A 14,723-nucleotide genomic window follows, 5' to 3' on the forward strand; every position below is an offset into this window, starting at 1 on the left:
TTATCCTTCAGTGAGAGACATTGTAACTTATTGAGATCTTTAGTTATTGGCATTTGGAGGGATAAAAATTGGTTAGTAAAGTATTAATCAAGTTCTATTTTATGTAAAGAGAATTTAGGTATTTTTAACCATTTTTTAACTTCATTGCTTCTTCTCCTTCTCTTCTAGGATCGAAGTAGAATGTATGACAGTTTGAATATGCACTCATTGGAAAATTCCCTTATTGATATCATGAGAGCAGAGCATGATCCTCTTAAGGGTATGTAACTTAAAATAAATTTATGCCAATACCAATTTTTCCACTTAGGTTCCCAGTTTGTGTGGGTTGACCAGGTAGTATCTGTGGCAATGAATTACAGATGGTGTGTGAAGAACCTTCTTCAACATTCTTGTTTCATATGTGCATATTCCATATATAAATGAAAAAAGTAATGGTTTTATGTTTTCTAATATAATATATTCTGACTTCCTTTTATATAAATGGAGAAACTCAACCAAGCTCTGCTATCCTGAAGGGAGATACTAGTTGTCTATTTCCACATAATTAATTACCATAAAAGTTAGCTTAAAACAACCAATACATACTACCTATATACTGTTTCAGTAGGTCAGAAATTTAGCAGCAAAACTAATGGATTGTGGTTCAGAACTTCTCATTGAATCAAAATCATAAATTATTTTGTAAACTTTCTTCATTTTATTCTATAAAATAAAGCTACTTAAAAATTTCTTAGAAGATTTAGTGTACATATCCTATACCTCTATTGTTGGCAGCTTAGCTGACCAGAATTGAATTATTTTGTTCTGCTTCTGGATTTTGCTTGGAAAAGTTTGTCTTTGTAATCCTTTATTTTAATGAGCTTGGAGTTCAGGGGCTACTTATTAGTGATTGTTGAGGCATGCTAATGATAATTGAATATAAATGAACAAATTCATAGTTTAGGGTGGTTTTGTGTTTATTATCTTTGCTTGCTTGAGGCCTCTAATGGTTTTTGTGAGTATATTTGGAGTCTTGTTTTTTTCACTGTTGCAATGGTGTTTGTCTTGAATCTGCTGTTAAAGCCAATTGTGCTGGCGCATGTCTGTAATCCCAGCATTTGGGAGGCTGAAGCGGAAGAATCGCAAATTTAGGGACAACCTGGGCTACATTGTAAGATCATCTGAAAACAAAGAAAAAAAATTCTCCTCTTTGCTTTACCATCTTCTCTAGAAAGAATACTCTTGGAAATTCTAGGATGAGGTATAATAAGGTCAAGCTTATTGTCAGTGGATACTGAAAAAGTTTTCATTGATACTTTTTCCAGTGTTCTATTAAAAGACTTTTTAATATGTTAGAGAAACTTTTCATTACACATAATTATCTCAGTATTTTTCTAACCTAGATTATTTTAAAAGTATAGAGAGGTAATAATCTAGAGAGAGGATCTTAAGAAAATAAAATGGGAATAGCAAAATGTCTTTTAAGAGTTTTTTTTCTCTAATAGGAAGTGAATTTAATTTTTTCAGTTAGAATAATTACTTTTAGCTCTGGGAAAGGCAAAACCACCACTTTTAAGAATGATCATGGTGACAGATCTCTTTCTCATTGGAGTACTTTACATTCCCTTGTATTACGGCAAGAAAAGAAGAAAAATGAGAATCTCTAAAGCCACTTCTGCAAGTTGCCACCTGTGTCTATTTAAAATTCCTACTGAATCCTGGCACATTTAGGATGTATCTTTCATTCTTAATGCTTCTTATAGTATCATATTACATATTTTCTTCCTCTCCAACCTTATATCACTATACTTTTATGGGACTTAAACATCCAGTAGAATCTTCTTAGGAAGTGATTAAAAATGGAAGGAACCAAACCAGGCTAATTCATACATTTGTTTTCCCTTCTTTCCTTCCTGATCTGAGTACCACTTTGCCTCTATCCCAACACTTCTTCCTTCTCTTTTAATACAAAGACATCTCCCTCCAGAAAGTCTTATTCTTTGAAATGTTTTTTTTAACAAATTTCTTCCTTTTATTTAAGTGATCTCATGTTTAAAAAAAAAGCAAGGGAAGGCTAACATTTTAAACTGAGTTTCTTTTTTGTCTTCATATTAGTGTTTACAAAACAAAGTACCCCAAAGTTTAACATCTTAAAACAATGAACATTTATCACCTTATGTGATTTCTGTATATTAGAATTAAAGAAGCAAATTAACTGATTATTTCTGGTTAAAGGATCTTTCATGAGATAGCAGTCAAAAGAAATTGGCTGAACCTGTTGTTTTCCCATCTGGCTTGAAGTATTTCTTCGCCAGGTGGCCCACTCATGTGCTGGCAGGTTGGGGTAAGGCTGCTGATGGAAGGACTCAGCCCACTGCTGTACAGGCCTCTCCTCAGGGCTGCCAAAGCATCGTGCCACTTAGCTGCTGGTATTTCATACGGGGAGTGATGCAGCTCAGTGTAAACCCCTCCGTGTCTTTGGTGCCCTAGCCTCAGAGGTCTGTCAGCCCTGCTTTTTACGAGATGTGAATGCGAGGAGACAATAATCTGTGGAAGCCATCATGTTGGCTGGATATTAAAAAGCCAAAGGTATGCCTATCAATTCACCATCTAATCCCACTCTAAAGAAAGAAATAAACCAGTAAAAGTTAAAAAAAGAAAACCAGTGAAGTAATACTTAGAATGGGAAGAAAGTATCAGGTTACCAACCTTACTGAAAACAGTGATTATACTGATAGAAGCACCTTCTTATTCCCACTTACACCTGAAATGTTTCCTTTTCCTACACCCCAGTTATTTTTACAGGTCAGTAGGGAAACTCCATTTTCACCTTAAATTTTTTATAGTTAGAAGTGGCACTGTGTCGTGAAAATGGTAGAGTACTAGCCTTGAGCAAAAAAGCTCAGGAACAGTGCCCAGGCCCTGAGATCAAGCCCACAGCCAACAACAACAACAACAAATAATTATGGTCTATACCAGTTAAGAAGGGTCTATCCCCAGTTCCGGTGTGCATTTTAATCCCACTAAGTGTGCCCATATTTTGTAACAGTTTTTGGCTGTTACATTGTATGTGAAAGACATGACTCTATTTACATGTACTATATACCTTACTGGGGAGAGAGACAGAACCTGCAAAACATAATATACATATAACTGTCATAGTGTTGGAAATACTACAGAGAGCAATGTAAAGTGTTTAATTAGTGGAAGTTCCAAGTTTATACGAGGGATGAAGGAAGCCAAATAAAAGATCTTACTGTGCATTCATTTTTACCAAAAATTACTTATAACCTTCTCAGAGTATAAGGACAAAAAAATTTCAACTCATAAAAATTGAGTTGAGTATGATGGGGAGAAGATCTGTCTCACCAGATCATGATTTTACCAGCGTTTGCTGAACAATTAGAGGAAACTCAGGGAAATGTTTAGAATGTGATTTTATGCCAAGAGGTATGGTTGCAAAACCTTTACCTTCTATGAATCCTTGTGTGTTTAGTATCAGCTGTGTGTGTGTTTAAGTTTCTAATTGCTAAACTCCTGTTTTTAAGGCTCCTGAAGAAAGAAACTGTTTATCTTAGGGAATTTAACCCCTGAGTAAATAAGAAATTACTGTTTTAAAGTGCTAAGTGGATGTTGCAAGATCAAATTCTTGATGCTTTCCTGCATCCCATTGGCCTTAACATTTAGTTAAAAGTAGAGTTACAAAATAATTAGCATACATTTCTTTGCTTCTTATTGAGAAGAGATATATTTTAGAATTAAGAAACTTATAAGAAAGTTTAAGTTTTGAGAAGGCAGAGGCTGTCAAACTGAGGACATGTTAACCATACAGGCTTGAGACCACTCCCTGATGTGCATTGCGTATTGTGTAGAGCACATGTGGAGAAGTGCTGGCAGAGAGCAAAAAAAAAATTATGAAAAATTGTGAAAGTATAACACATGGATTAAATACAATAGAAAAAAACAAATGCCAGCTATAAATATGCAAAGCAGTTATCGCCACTCTTAGAAGGTCCTTACTTCCTATGACAGAGAGATGCATTTCTAAGAATGGAGTATTTTTCATTCACCTGCCAAAAATAAAATTAGAGAGAAGCTGGGTGCAGGTGGCTCACACCTATAATCTTAGCTACTCAGGAGGCTGAGATCTGAAGATCATGGTTCAAAGCCTGTCCAAGAAAGAAAGTCCATGAGACTCTTACTAACCAAAAAGCAGGAAGTGGAGCCTTGGTGCAAATGGTAAAGCACTGATCTTGAGCAAAGAAATTTAGGGACAGTACCCAGGCACTTTAGGTCAAGGCCCAGGAATTTTCTATCATTGCTTACTTTCATTAATATTATTTCTCATTTGAAGATTATTGTTCCCATTCACTCTATACTTCCCTTAATATCTTTTCTATTTTTTTCCTTATTTAGAGGCTTTTATAAGCATTTTTACTATGCATTCATATTTGCATATTTATTGATAAATATAAAAGCAGAGATTTAGAAACTATATATGTAGTTAGATTTATTCATTAGCATTGACTGCTAGTCATGTGAGACTCATACAGTGTCTGTATCTAGGTTATTTCTTGTGGTTTGGGAGGAGGAGGTGAATATGTGTCTTCCAGTCTTCTATCTAGGAACTGTAGACCTAGATGCCTAGCCATGTTAGAGAACACATTCATTCAGTATTTTGTGTTCAATTGGAAGTCTCTGTAATCCCTAGTCTACTTGTACTTTCTCAGGGAAGATTCCCTTATATAACCTTACCGAGTATAAGTTATTTTGTATTAGAAGTTTTTTGTTTTTTTGGTTTTTAGAAAATTTGATTCCTTTTATCAGTACCTTTCTCACTTACTGTATAGTAGTTTAATATGGTTTTTGTTTGTTTTTTTTGGGTCCGGTCATGGGGCCTGAACTCTGGGCCTGGGCGCTGTCCCTCAGCTCTTCAGCTCAAGGCTAGCGCTCTACCACTTGAGCCACAGCGCCACTTCTGGCTTTTTTCTTTTTGCTAATGTGGTGCTGAGGAATCGAACCCAGGGCCTCTGGCATGCAAGGCATGCGCTCTACCACTGAGCCACCTTCCCAGCCCCCTGTCTTTTATCTTTTAAACCAAGCTAGTCATGAGAATAGTGACTATGTCTGTTTTTTCATTTGTGTTGAATCAGCATTTATGATAATACCAAGCAAATATAGGGGTATCTCAATAGATGGTTGGTTACATAACTAAACTTATATGTAACCATTCAGATTTTTAATTAATACTTACTTAGAAATTTAGAAAATGGCCATAGAATATCATGCATGGAAGACACTGTACAACAGTTCCACTGCAGTTACACTATTTTGAACTTGTAAATGAAATTCAGTTTCGTCTATATTCTTATAGGATACATTTAATACATTTGATTTTAAAGTTATAATTACATATTCTCCTAAACTTAGAGCAAGTTGGAAATACTGTAAGTCAAAAACTCATTTAATACACTTACCTTACCAAACATCATATCTCAGCCTAGCCTAGTATGCTCAGATGTATTACCCCCTTAGTTAAAAGTCATCTAACACATTTATAGTAGTGCCAATAGCTCAGAATTTATAGAATACCATACAAAAATTGATGGTTATGTGGCACTATTATAAAGAAGGGACTTTCTGTTTTTAACCTTTTCACAGGTTTTATTACCACAGGTAATCTTTATTTGCTTATTTGTTATTCTTAACAACAGTCAGCATTATTTTCATTTAAACCCCCTTTACAGTGCAAGTTTTGCAGGCTTTAGTTCATCTTAGTTTTAATATTAATTACATGTCAATTATATTATAAAATACATGATAGTATATTATCTTGTTTGATGATTAATGACTTAAATTTAGTTTTTTATTGTTTTGCTTTTGTGACTATTTTTACTTGAAAGAAACATTTTGGTATTGCATTACTTGGTGTTTCTTTTTATATTTTATAGTATTGGATAAAAACCTAGAACTTTTTGTATTGGTAAGTGAAAAAAATTATAGTACGATCCTGGCTTAAGAGTAAGTTAGATTAATTTCAATTGAATCTAACATAGATTGATATTTATTAGATAGAAGTAAGGAATAATTCTGTTGCTTTCTTGGGGTATGGTACTTTGGATCTAAGGGTCTTTTCTACATTTGTATGATCTCATTCTTAGGCTTTTATGAGCATTGAGATTTGGGAGTGAGGTCAGGAATGACTGTCCTGCCCCTTGGATCTGAGCAGAGGTTGGAGTTATTCAAGGTTGGTAATGACCACACTCTTAAGTGGATTTTACCAGACTTTTTATGAAATTTTTAGATTCAGAAATAAAGGTGAAATGTAGATGATGAGAAAATATTGGATGAGTCTACCAGAACCAGTAGGGCAATGCTTTATTTTAAGCACATAAAGAACTATTAGCTCTCTTCCATTAAGGCTACTTGGGAAGAGTGATTATTATACCAACCACATTTATCATACATCATTGATATGATTTAGTTCCTCAACTAACATGGAGATATTGACCCTTACTGTATAGTTGGACAACCATGGCTTGAGTTTAGCAATCATTGCCCAAGTTTCAACTGCTAACAAGTGAAGAAGAATTTGTAGCTCGAGTTTGTACTTTTAACCTCTGTGTCATATGGCCTCCCTTTTTAATTGGTTAATTCTAACCTATGTTCTTATACTATATGGCTTAGGTGTTTAGATTTCTCTTAAAAAATATTGATAAAGTGCATGATAATGTTTGTTCTTTAGCAATTACCTCCTCACTGAAGACAAATTAATTTCATTATTAATCATATTAGAGCTTTGGAATTCACTTTTCTCATCTACAAACTACACTCTTTAAGAACCTCAGTGTATGTCTGATACCTTAGGTAGGATTGAGTGCTATTTATATGAGCACTCTGTCACCATTACGTTCAGCGTATGGATATGTCAGACAAAGGGATGAGTCGCATCCTAGACAGGACACAGCAGGCAGGCCAGTGTGAGGTTTTCCTGAGGCTACTCAAGAGCAGCACCCAATTTAAAACTTACAAATTATTTATTTCTGGGATTTTCTTTTAGTAGTTCCAGCCCATGCTTATAACTGTAACTGAAATTGTAGTAAGTGAAATCAAGAATAAAGGAAATTGTTTTTACTAGTGAAAACAGTTATAAAGGAGAGAAAAATTTAATTTTGGGAAAAAAATGAAAAGAACTTTTTCTTTTTTTCCCTACTCCTATAATAGGGATTTAGAAAATTAGCTGAAATAAAATCTTATTACCAATTCAACATTTCAATATTCGAAAACCTATTATGTGCCAGGTTCTGTTGTTGATTTCAGAAATACAGTTAAGAATAAGAGTCAGTCTCTGCACTTGGAGGTGTTATATTTTCTAAAGTGTAGCAATAAGAAACTGTTTGGTGATAAAAAAAAGGTGGTTATTATAGAGATAGTGAAAGGAAGAAAGACCAGCTGGTATTTTGGCAGGATGACTTGTGATGCCATCTATTTCAGATCTGAATGAAGTAAAGAGAACAAGCTTTAACCATATCTAGGCAAATGGGTTCTAAGCAGAAGTAGAAAGATTCTGAAATGACAAGTGCCTATCACATTTCAAGAGCAGCAAAAGCCAACACAGTTATAATGATGTAAGGAGTCAAATGTAATCTGGACATTAATTTGGCCTAAGTAATAATCTGTATAGTTGTATCTAGTTGTTAAATTTCTTAGGATTTAAATTTATTTTTATTTTTTTTAGTACTAGAGTTTGAAATCCAGTCCTTGCTCTTACTAGAGTCTCTTAACTGCTAAGCCATATCTCCAGCCCTGTTTCTTTCTGGAAATTTTTGAGGTCCTGCCCAGGGAAGGGCTACCTGCGTTAGGCTTTAGTTAGGATAAACAGGCACACACTCCCATGTCTACCTCTTTATTGAGAGGGGGTTTTGTGAACTTTTTTTGCTCAGACTGGCCTCACAGTGTAATTGCAACAATCTCAGCCTCCCAACTAGCTAGTAATACAGGCATGAGCCACTACAGGTACTAGCCTCTTAATATTTTTAATTGTTTAGTATATATCTACTGTGGCTAATAATGAACAATAGCTTTTGAATACAAATTACTAGTTTAAATCATATTAGATGAATAAAGCAATATTTAAGTTACTATAAGTTTCTTAGTTTGTCACTGACACTTTAAGGCACACATTTTTCAAAATTATTTTAAATTAAATGTTCTCTTAATAGAAAATAAAGACTGTTCCCAGTGGCTTAGTGGTAGAGTGCTTGCCTAGCATGCATGAAGCCCTGGGTTCGATTCCTCAGCACCACATAAACAGAAAAGGCTGGAAGTGGTACTGTGGCTCAAGTGGTAGAGAGCTAGCCTTGAGCAAAAAGAAGCTCAGGGACAGTGCCCAGTCTCTGACTGAGTTCAAGCCCCAGGACAGCAAAAAAAAAAAAAAATAAATAAGGACTTGAGAAGTGGTTACATACATACTCATTATCCATAGTTGTACTAAAATGATTATGAAAAGATGAGACATCCTGGTAATCAACAAGGAGAATGAGCAGGAAGATCACTAGTTCAGGACCAACATGGGCCACAGAAGAAAAAAAAAATCATTGCTAAAGGACTTCATTTGTCAGCTTAGGTTCTTCTGGGTTAAGAGCAAACACTGAAGATTGAGAAAGATGGCTCTCTCATAGAAACTAACACTGCATGGTTTAAGTTCCCTTTTTCTTCTTTTGCTATCCTTAATACCTAGTTTTTGCCTCCTAGACTAAGATGGCTTTTTTCAGTATAGATATCCTATTTGTATTCCAAAAAGCAAAAACCAAGAAAATTCCCTCTTTTTAAGGATACTTATAGGAATTACACAGTAATTGTATTTTACAACTTACTGGCAAGGTCTGAAGTCACACTTAGCTGCAATAGAGGGAAGAAATTCAGTTTTTACTTAGGCAGCTCTCTCTGTGCCTGTGGATGTGCCACACATCCAGCACCATGAGCAGGTAACTAGAAAGAAAATGGTTGTAGGTACCACAAGCTTTCTAGACAACAGGGAAAAGTTTGTTTTGAAGCTTGTGGGATTTTTCATATTCTATTCAAGATAAAAAGTTACGCATTGTGTGATCACTTTCTGACTCATTAGTAAGTGAGCTTGTCCTATGGGCCTCCCTACCTTTCCCTACATTATGTTATCGTGTGAGTACAATGTTAAGATACCTTCAAGCCAAACTGCTGAGATTCAGATCTTGGCAGGTTGGCAAGTTCTTAGAGTAATTTAATAATGGCAACAGTTAACTTAGAAAGTATACTAATACTGAATAAAGGAAAAGTAATTGGATAATTTGAGTCTAAATTTGCTTACTTAATTCACCTTGGAGGCTTTTTTTTTTGAATTTTACATATTTGGTACTCCTTTTAAATCTATTCAGAGCCAAGATGTCAAAAAGATTAGTTGTTACCTGCATCTTGGGATAAATAAAATGAACAGTGAACTTGCTAGATAGATAAAATGTAGCAAGTGAAAGGAGGCCTCAGGAAAAAGGCTTGGCTTGGCTTATTTTTTCTAGGAAGTCTTGCCTGAATCCCTTTGATTTTATTAAGGTTGTATGTTTGTCTGCCTGTGCTAGCACATCCTAAGAAAGACTGTATCTTCCTTATATTTGTACCCTTCACATCCTGCACTGTCAGTAACATAACCTGTTACACTAAATTGCAATGTGTTTTATGTGTTTTATTGCCACTCTCATGGGGATTTGTTAGTTTCTGTCTCAAGTCAGAAACAATAGTATTTTTTAGATGGCCTTAAATTGTTCTCTAATTTTCATAATCTGAAATAAGATGCTTTAGAAATAGTCATATTTCCCAAGTAAACTATGAAATTTCCAAGTAATGAACCATCTTAACTGAAATTCAGATTAGGAAAGTGGTTTCCTGGCTCTTTCTGTCTTTTTCCTCTTCTATATATTCTTCTAATTTTTACTCTATTTTAAGGTACCAGAACAATAAACTTATTTGTTTTTAGAGTATGTGAGCTTTATTTAAGAGGTCATTTAGGTAACTAGTTTCTTGTTTTATGAAATGTAGGAATATATAAAATATGGTTAATTGTCCTTTGGTGGGAGAGAGTAAAATTTATTTTAACTATATTGACTCTGAAGTCCAAATATGTCTTAGCTATTTAAATTAGATCTCGGGCTAAGTGTGTAAATACCTATATTGCCTTCATATGTGTATATATGTATATATGTGTTTTTAAGATAAAGATCAGATTATGTCACTCATTCTTGTATTAGTAGATGATCAAATTAACTTCATAGCTAAAAGATAAGCCAGTACACTCTGTCCTGTACCTTTTAAAAATTACTTGCTGAGGTAGTAAAAGCAGATACTGCTCCTCGGTGTATTCTCTTTACCATTTAAGCTACTTCACGGTATCTTGTTACTGTATTGTGTAGCTTATGCCAAAAGTTGCTTTCTAATATAATCTCCCAGAGATTCAGGATCAGAGAAAAATCCTATCTTTCAATGGCTCAAAATAATGATCCTCCTTGTTATTGGCATTCAGTTCAGTGATATAAAAACATTGGGTATAAAAAACCACACTGTGTTCTGTGCATATCATTATATAATATTATACACTACTGTGGTCCCTTTTGCATTTTGTAAATACAAAATGATATGTAAATCATAATGATTTGTAAATATAAAATGAAAACTGAGTCAAAAAAAATACTTGGATATACTGTTCCTAAGCTTTTGGTATTTTCAATTCTTATTTCTTATTTTTAAACAAGTTACAAACGCTATAAACAAGTTACATTTCCAATAACTGCCATAACAATATGCTTAAATATTTTCATTAAACTTCTTTCTTTTCTTTTTGGTCGGTCATGGGGCTTGAACTCTCTGGGCTTAGGCGCTGTCCCTGCACTCTTCAGCTAAAAGCGAGTGCTCTACCGCTTGAGTCACAGCACCACTTCTGGTTTTCTAGTGGTTTATTGGAGATAAGAGTCTAATGTACTTTCTTGCCCAGGCTGGTTTGACCATGATCCTCAGATCTCAGCCTGAGTAGCTAGGATTATAGATGTGAGCCACCGGCGACCGGCTCATTAAACTTATTTATTTAAATATGACTTATTAAAAATCCATGTTGAGTTCTTGTTCTAAAATTTTTGTTGATTTTAATTTAGAAATGCAAATTCTTACAAAGTTTTGTTTGGGTTTTTGTTAGTATGTTTTGTTTTTTGCAAAAGACATCTGTAGAGAAAATCCAAAGAATTTGAAAATTCAACATCCTATATTGAGTTTGGAGGACTAGAGTACTGATGCCTACATTGTTTTTTCATTTCAAAAGAACAAGTTGACAGTACTGTATTGTTGCTTTCCAATCATGTGATCTTTTGATCTAGGCAATAAGACTTTTCATTCTATTTTCAATTTTCAAAGGTAAGGTAGTTCTTGAGTTGAAGTTTATCTTTTTAAATCTTAAGAAATATACAGTGCCCAATTTTATTTTATTCTTCTGCATTCTTTCCCCCTTTGCTTTTGAAATAGGGCTGGGAAGGTTGCCCAGTGGTAGAGTGCTTGCCTCACATGCATGAGGCACTACATAAACAAACCAAAAAAGCCGGAAGTGGCCTGTGGCTCTAGTGGTAGAGCACTCACCTTGAGCTGAAGAGCTGAGGGACAGCGCCCAAACCCAGAGTTCAGGCCCCACAACCGACCAAAAAAACAAAACAAAACAAAAAAAGAATCAAGTAGTCATATGATCTTCAGATTCCTCTTTCTGTATTTTTTTTTTCTTCAAATTCCTCTTTCTCTATTTTTAAAGGTCGATTGAGCTATCCACATCCAGGAACTGACAATCTGTTAATGTTAAATGGTAAGTTTTATTTAAATATTTTTATATTTTTAATTGTTTTTATAGGTGATTGTCTTAACATGTTTCCTGAACCTCCCCCATAGACAAAAGTTAATCATTTTAAAAGTATAACACTGTAGTCAGCTGAGCCTATCGGTACAAGACCTTCTAGGGCAACATACCAAAACCTCATTTCAAAATAAACCAGTGAAAAATAAAAACAGTAGCTATTTACAGATAGCAGAGTTAAAAATTGAAGCATGTACTAGTGTAATCACTGAAAGGTTATGATTTAATTGAATACAGATTTTAGAAGCTTTCCTTGATTGACTTGGTTTTCCATTGAACAAGTAACTACAGCCTAAATTTTCTCATCTATAAAATGGAAATAGGATCTCAAGTTTTAAGAATGGAGATAAAGTTTGCAAAGTATATATAATTTGTTACTTGGTATAAGCTGTCAGTGTACTAATCACACTAAGTGTTTTTCAAGCTGGGAAATTAGACAGTAAATTTCACTTAGGGAAAGAAAATTTCATTAAAGCTGTTTTCTATTAGACAAATATTAACATATTTACAGAGTCACAATACTTAGTGACTCAGAAGTATTTTTTAGTCAGAGATGAGTGGGCAGAAGAAAAGAAAAATAAAAAGGAAGAAAGGGTTGTTACATTTTAAGAAATTATTATTTTGGATATGATGGCACAGGCTGGTAATCATATTGGAAGCAAGGGCTGTGAGGAATGAGTGAATTTATTGTTGTACAGTTATATTCTTCCTGAAAGTAAATGTTAGCTGGTGAAGAGTGACAAAATGACTTGTCAAAACTTATGTCCAGTGGACACATGGAACTTGTGAATATAAAAGAAAGGAAGGCATAACTGATAGATTTTCATCTATTTGAAGGATAGTATGCATAGTAAATAAAGTTTGTTTTATGTTACTGCAGGAAGCCTAGCCAGTCACAGTTGACAGAGCTATATTAAGAAAAAATTGGGCCTCCAAGACAGTATTTCCTGAATTTTGATGATACACAAATACGTATTAAAATCAGTCCATGTAATTTTTTAGGAAATACAGAACCTGATAATAGGAATCTGTGATGCTACAATAATTATAGGCTAGCATCCTTTTGAAAGAAATAGTTCTAAATAAGTAAGAGCCAAACAGATAGCAGCAAGTATGAAGGTCTTATAATTCTACCTTAAACTTAAAATACTGCTTTTAATCTCAAGGGAAATTGAACATACGAAATAAAATTAATGAAGGGTTTTTTGTGGGTTTTTTTTTTTTTTGTGAAGTCCTGACTCTGAACTTTTGTTAATTCAATATCTCATGAAGTTACAGTTTTTTTAAAATTAAGCATAAAAATGACATATGAACATAATTGAAAGGAGGATTCTCTTTCTATCAAATAAGTTGAAGTTAGATTCTATAGCAATGGTATCTGTTGTGTACAAGTTTAGTATCAAGGAACTCTTCAGGAATAATTGTAGGAGGATATATTGAAAGATTACTTGAGCTCATCAATACAAGGCCAGCTAGAACAACATATCAAAACCCCATCTCTAGCTGAAGTTAGAATGCCAGTTTGAATGCTTCTATTTTAAGTGTATAAACTGTGCCCTTATTATCAATAGTTGACATTAAAATTTTCCCATATTAGTTATGAGCAATATGCCTATTTGGATTACTCTCTACACCTCTCCTAAAGAAAATACTTGATTTTTTTTATTAGTATGCTTTTTCATAAAGAGGGGAAAGTTAGCAGAAGTATTGGGGGTAAGGGAAATAGTATTAGAAATTTAGATTTTCATTGATTTCTTACATCTGTATATATAATCAAATATCTTACATCTGTATATATAATCAAGATCTTGCTGTATTGGGGAAAGAAATTATATGTATTCTTCTAAGAAGATTTATGCAGTAAGCAATATTGTATTTCTGAAAGCAGATGTTCTAAATAGAGTATACTAAGGAATGCAAAGAATAAGCTTTGAGGTCATTAGATCTTTATTATGCTAATGAGAGTGAAGGAGTAGATAATAAGCAGATTTCTTTTGGATGTATGATAAGTTGAAAAACTAAGAATTGTTACAGTTTTTTTTATCAAAAAAACTACTTTTTCTAGTTGATTTTTTTTTTTCAGTTGATTTGTTTGTTAAGTCACTTTCTGCACTTGTGGTAACTAAGCTATCACAGCCCATAGCTCACTACTAACAATGTAAAGGCACCAACTTTTTCTTTTTTTGTATTTCTTAGTAACTGTGAGTTAGAACCTGAATAACATCATTAGGAACTCAAGACCAAATTATAAAGTCACTAGTTTAGCAGAAATCTTGAAGTTGTTTCAGAGCCTTATTATTATCTACAAATGTATAAAGAGGCACACACATCAAATTTTTAACATGTGCTATGCACATTGTTAATACAACAAAATTTTAATCTACATGTATTAAATGTACATATATATTCAAATAGCCAATTCTGTGTATGCTTTATAAAATAAATATATACCTAAAATTTGATGTAAATACAAATTAATACCTTTTTTCTTTCTAAAGATTTTTTTAAGCCACTTAATGATCTTTTAATAGAAGTTACTAGTAATAGTTATGAAACACCTTAAAATTTACATAGACTCATTAGTAGAAAACACATTTGTGTAATGCAGTGGTAATAAATTATTTGTATGACATGATTTAGTTTCCTCTACAGTCACTTCTGTGTTTTGGTAAGATAGGACTTAGAATCTGAGCATTGTCTTAAAATGTAAGTAGGTTATCTCTTTTCAGGAATTTACTTTTTTTTCTCAGATATTAAGATAGTTGGAAGAATTTTCCAAATAATTATGTTTGGGCTTAGAAATGTTATAAAACTTGGATTCTTTGAATGC

General features: G+C 33.6%; 1 protein-coding gene across 7 annotated transcripts in view; it reads left to right on the forward strand.

The window, feature by feature from the left end:
• Positions 1-14,723, forward strand: part of Cpeb2 (cytoplasmic polyadenylation element binding protein 2) — a 50,874-nt gene that overhangs the window by 13,625 nt on the left and 22,526 nt on the right. For all 7 annotated transcript variants that reach the window (XM_042674724.1, XM_042674727.1, XM_042674729.1 and 4 more), the window contains 2 exons: positions 169-259; positions 11,795-11,845. In XM_042674724.1, coding sequence (XP_042530658.1) covers positions 169-259; positions 11,795-11,845 — 142 coding nt within the window. The remainder of the gene's footprint in view (positions 1-168; positions 260-11,794; positions 11,846-14,723) is intronic.

Source organism: Dipodomys spectabilis, unplaced genomic scaffold (genome assembly GCF_019054845.1).
Source record: "Dipodomys spectabilis isolate Male_0828 unplaced genomic scaffold, ASM1905484v1 ptg000021l, whole genome shotgun sequence".
Classification (NCBI taxonomy): Eukaryota; Metazoa; Chordata; class Mammalia; order Rodentia; family Heteromyidae; genus Dipodomys; species Dipodomys spectabilis.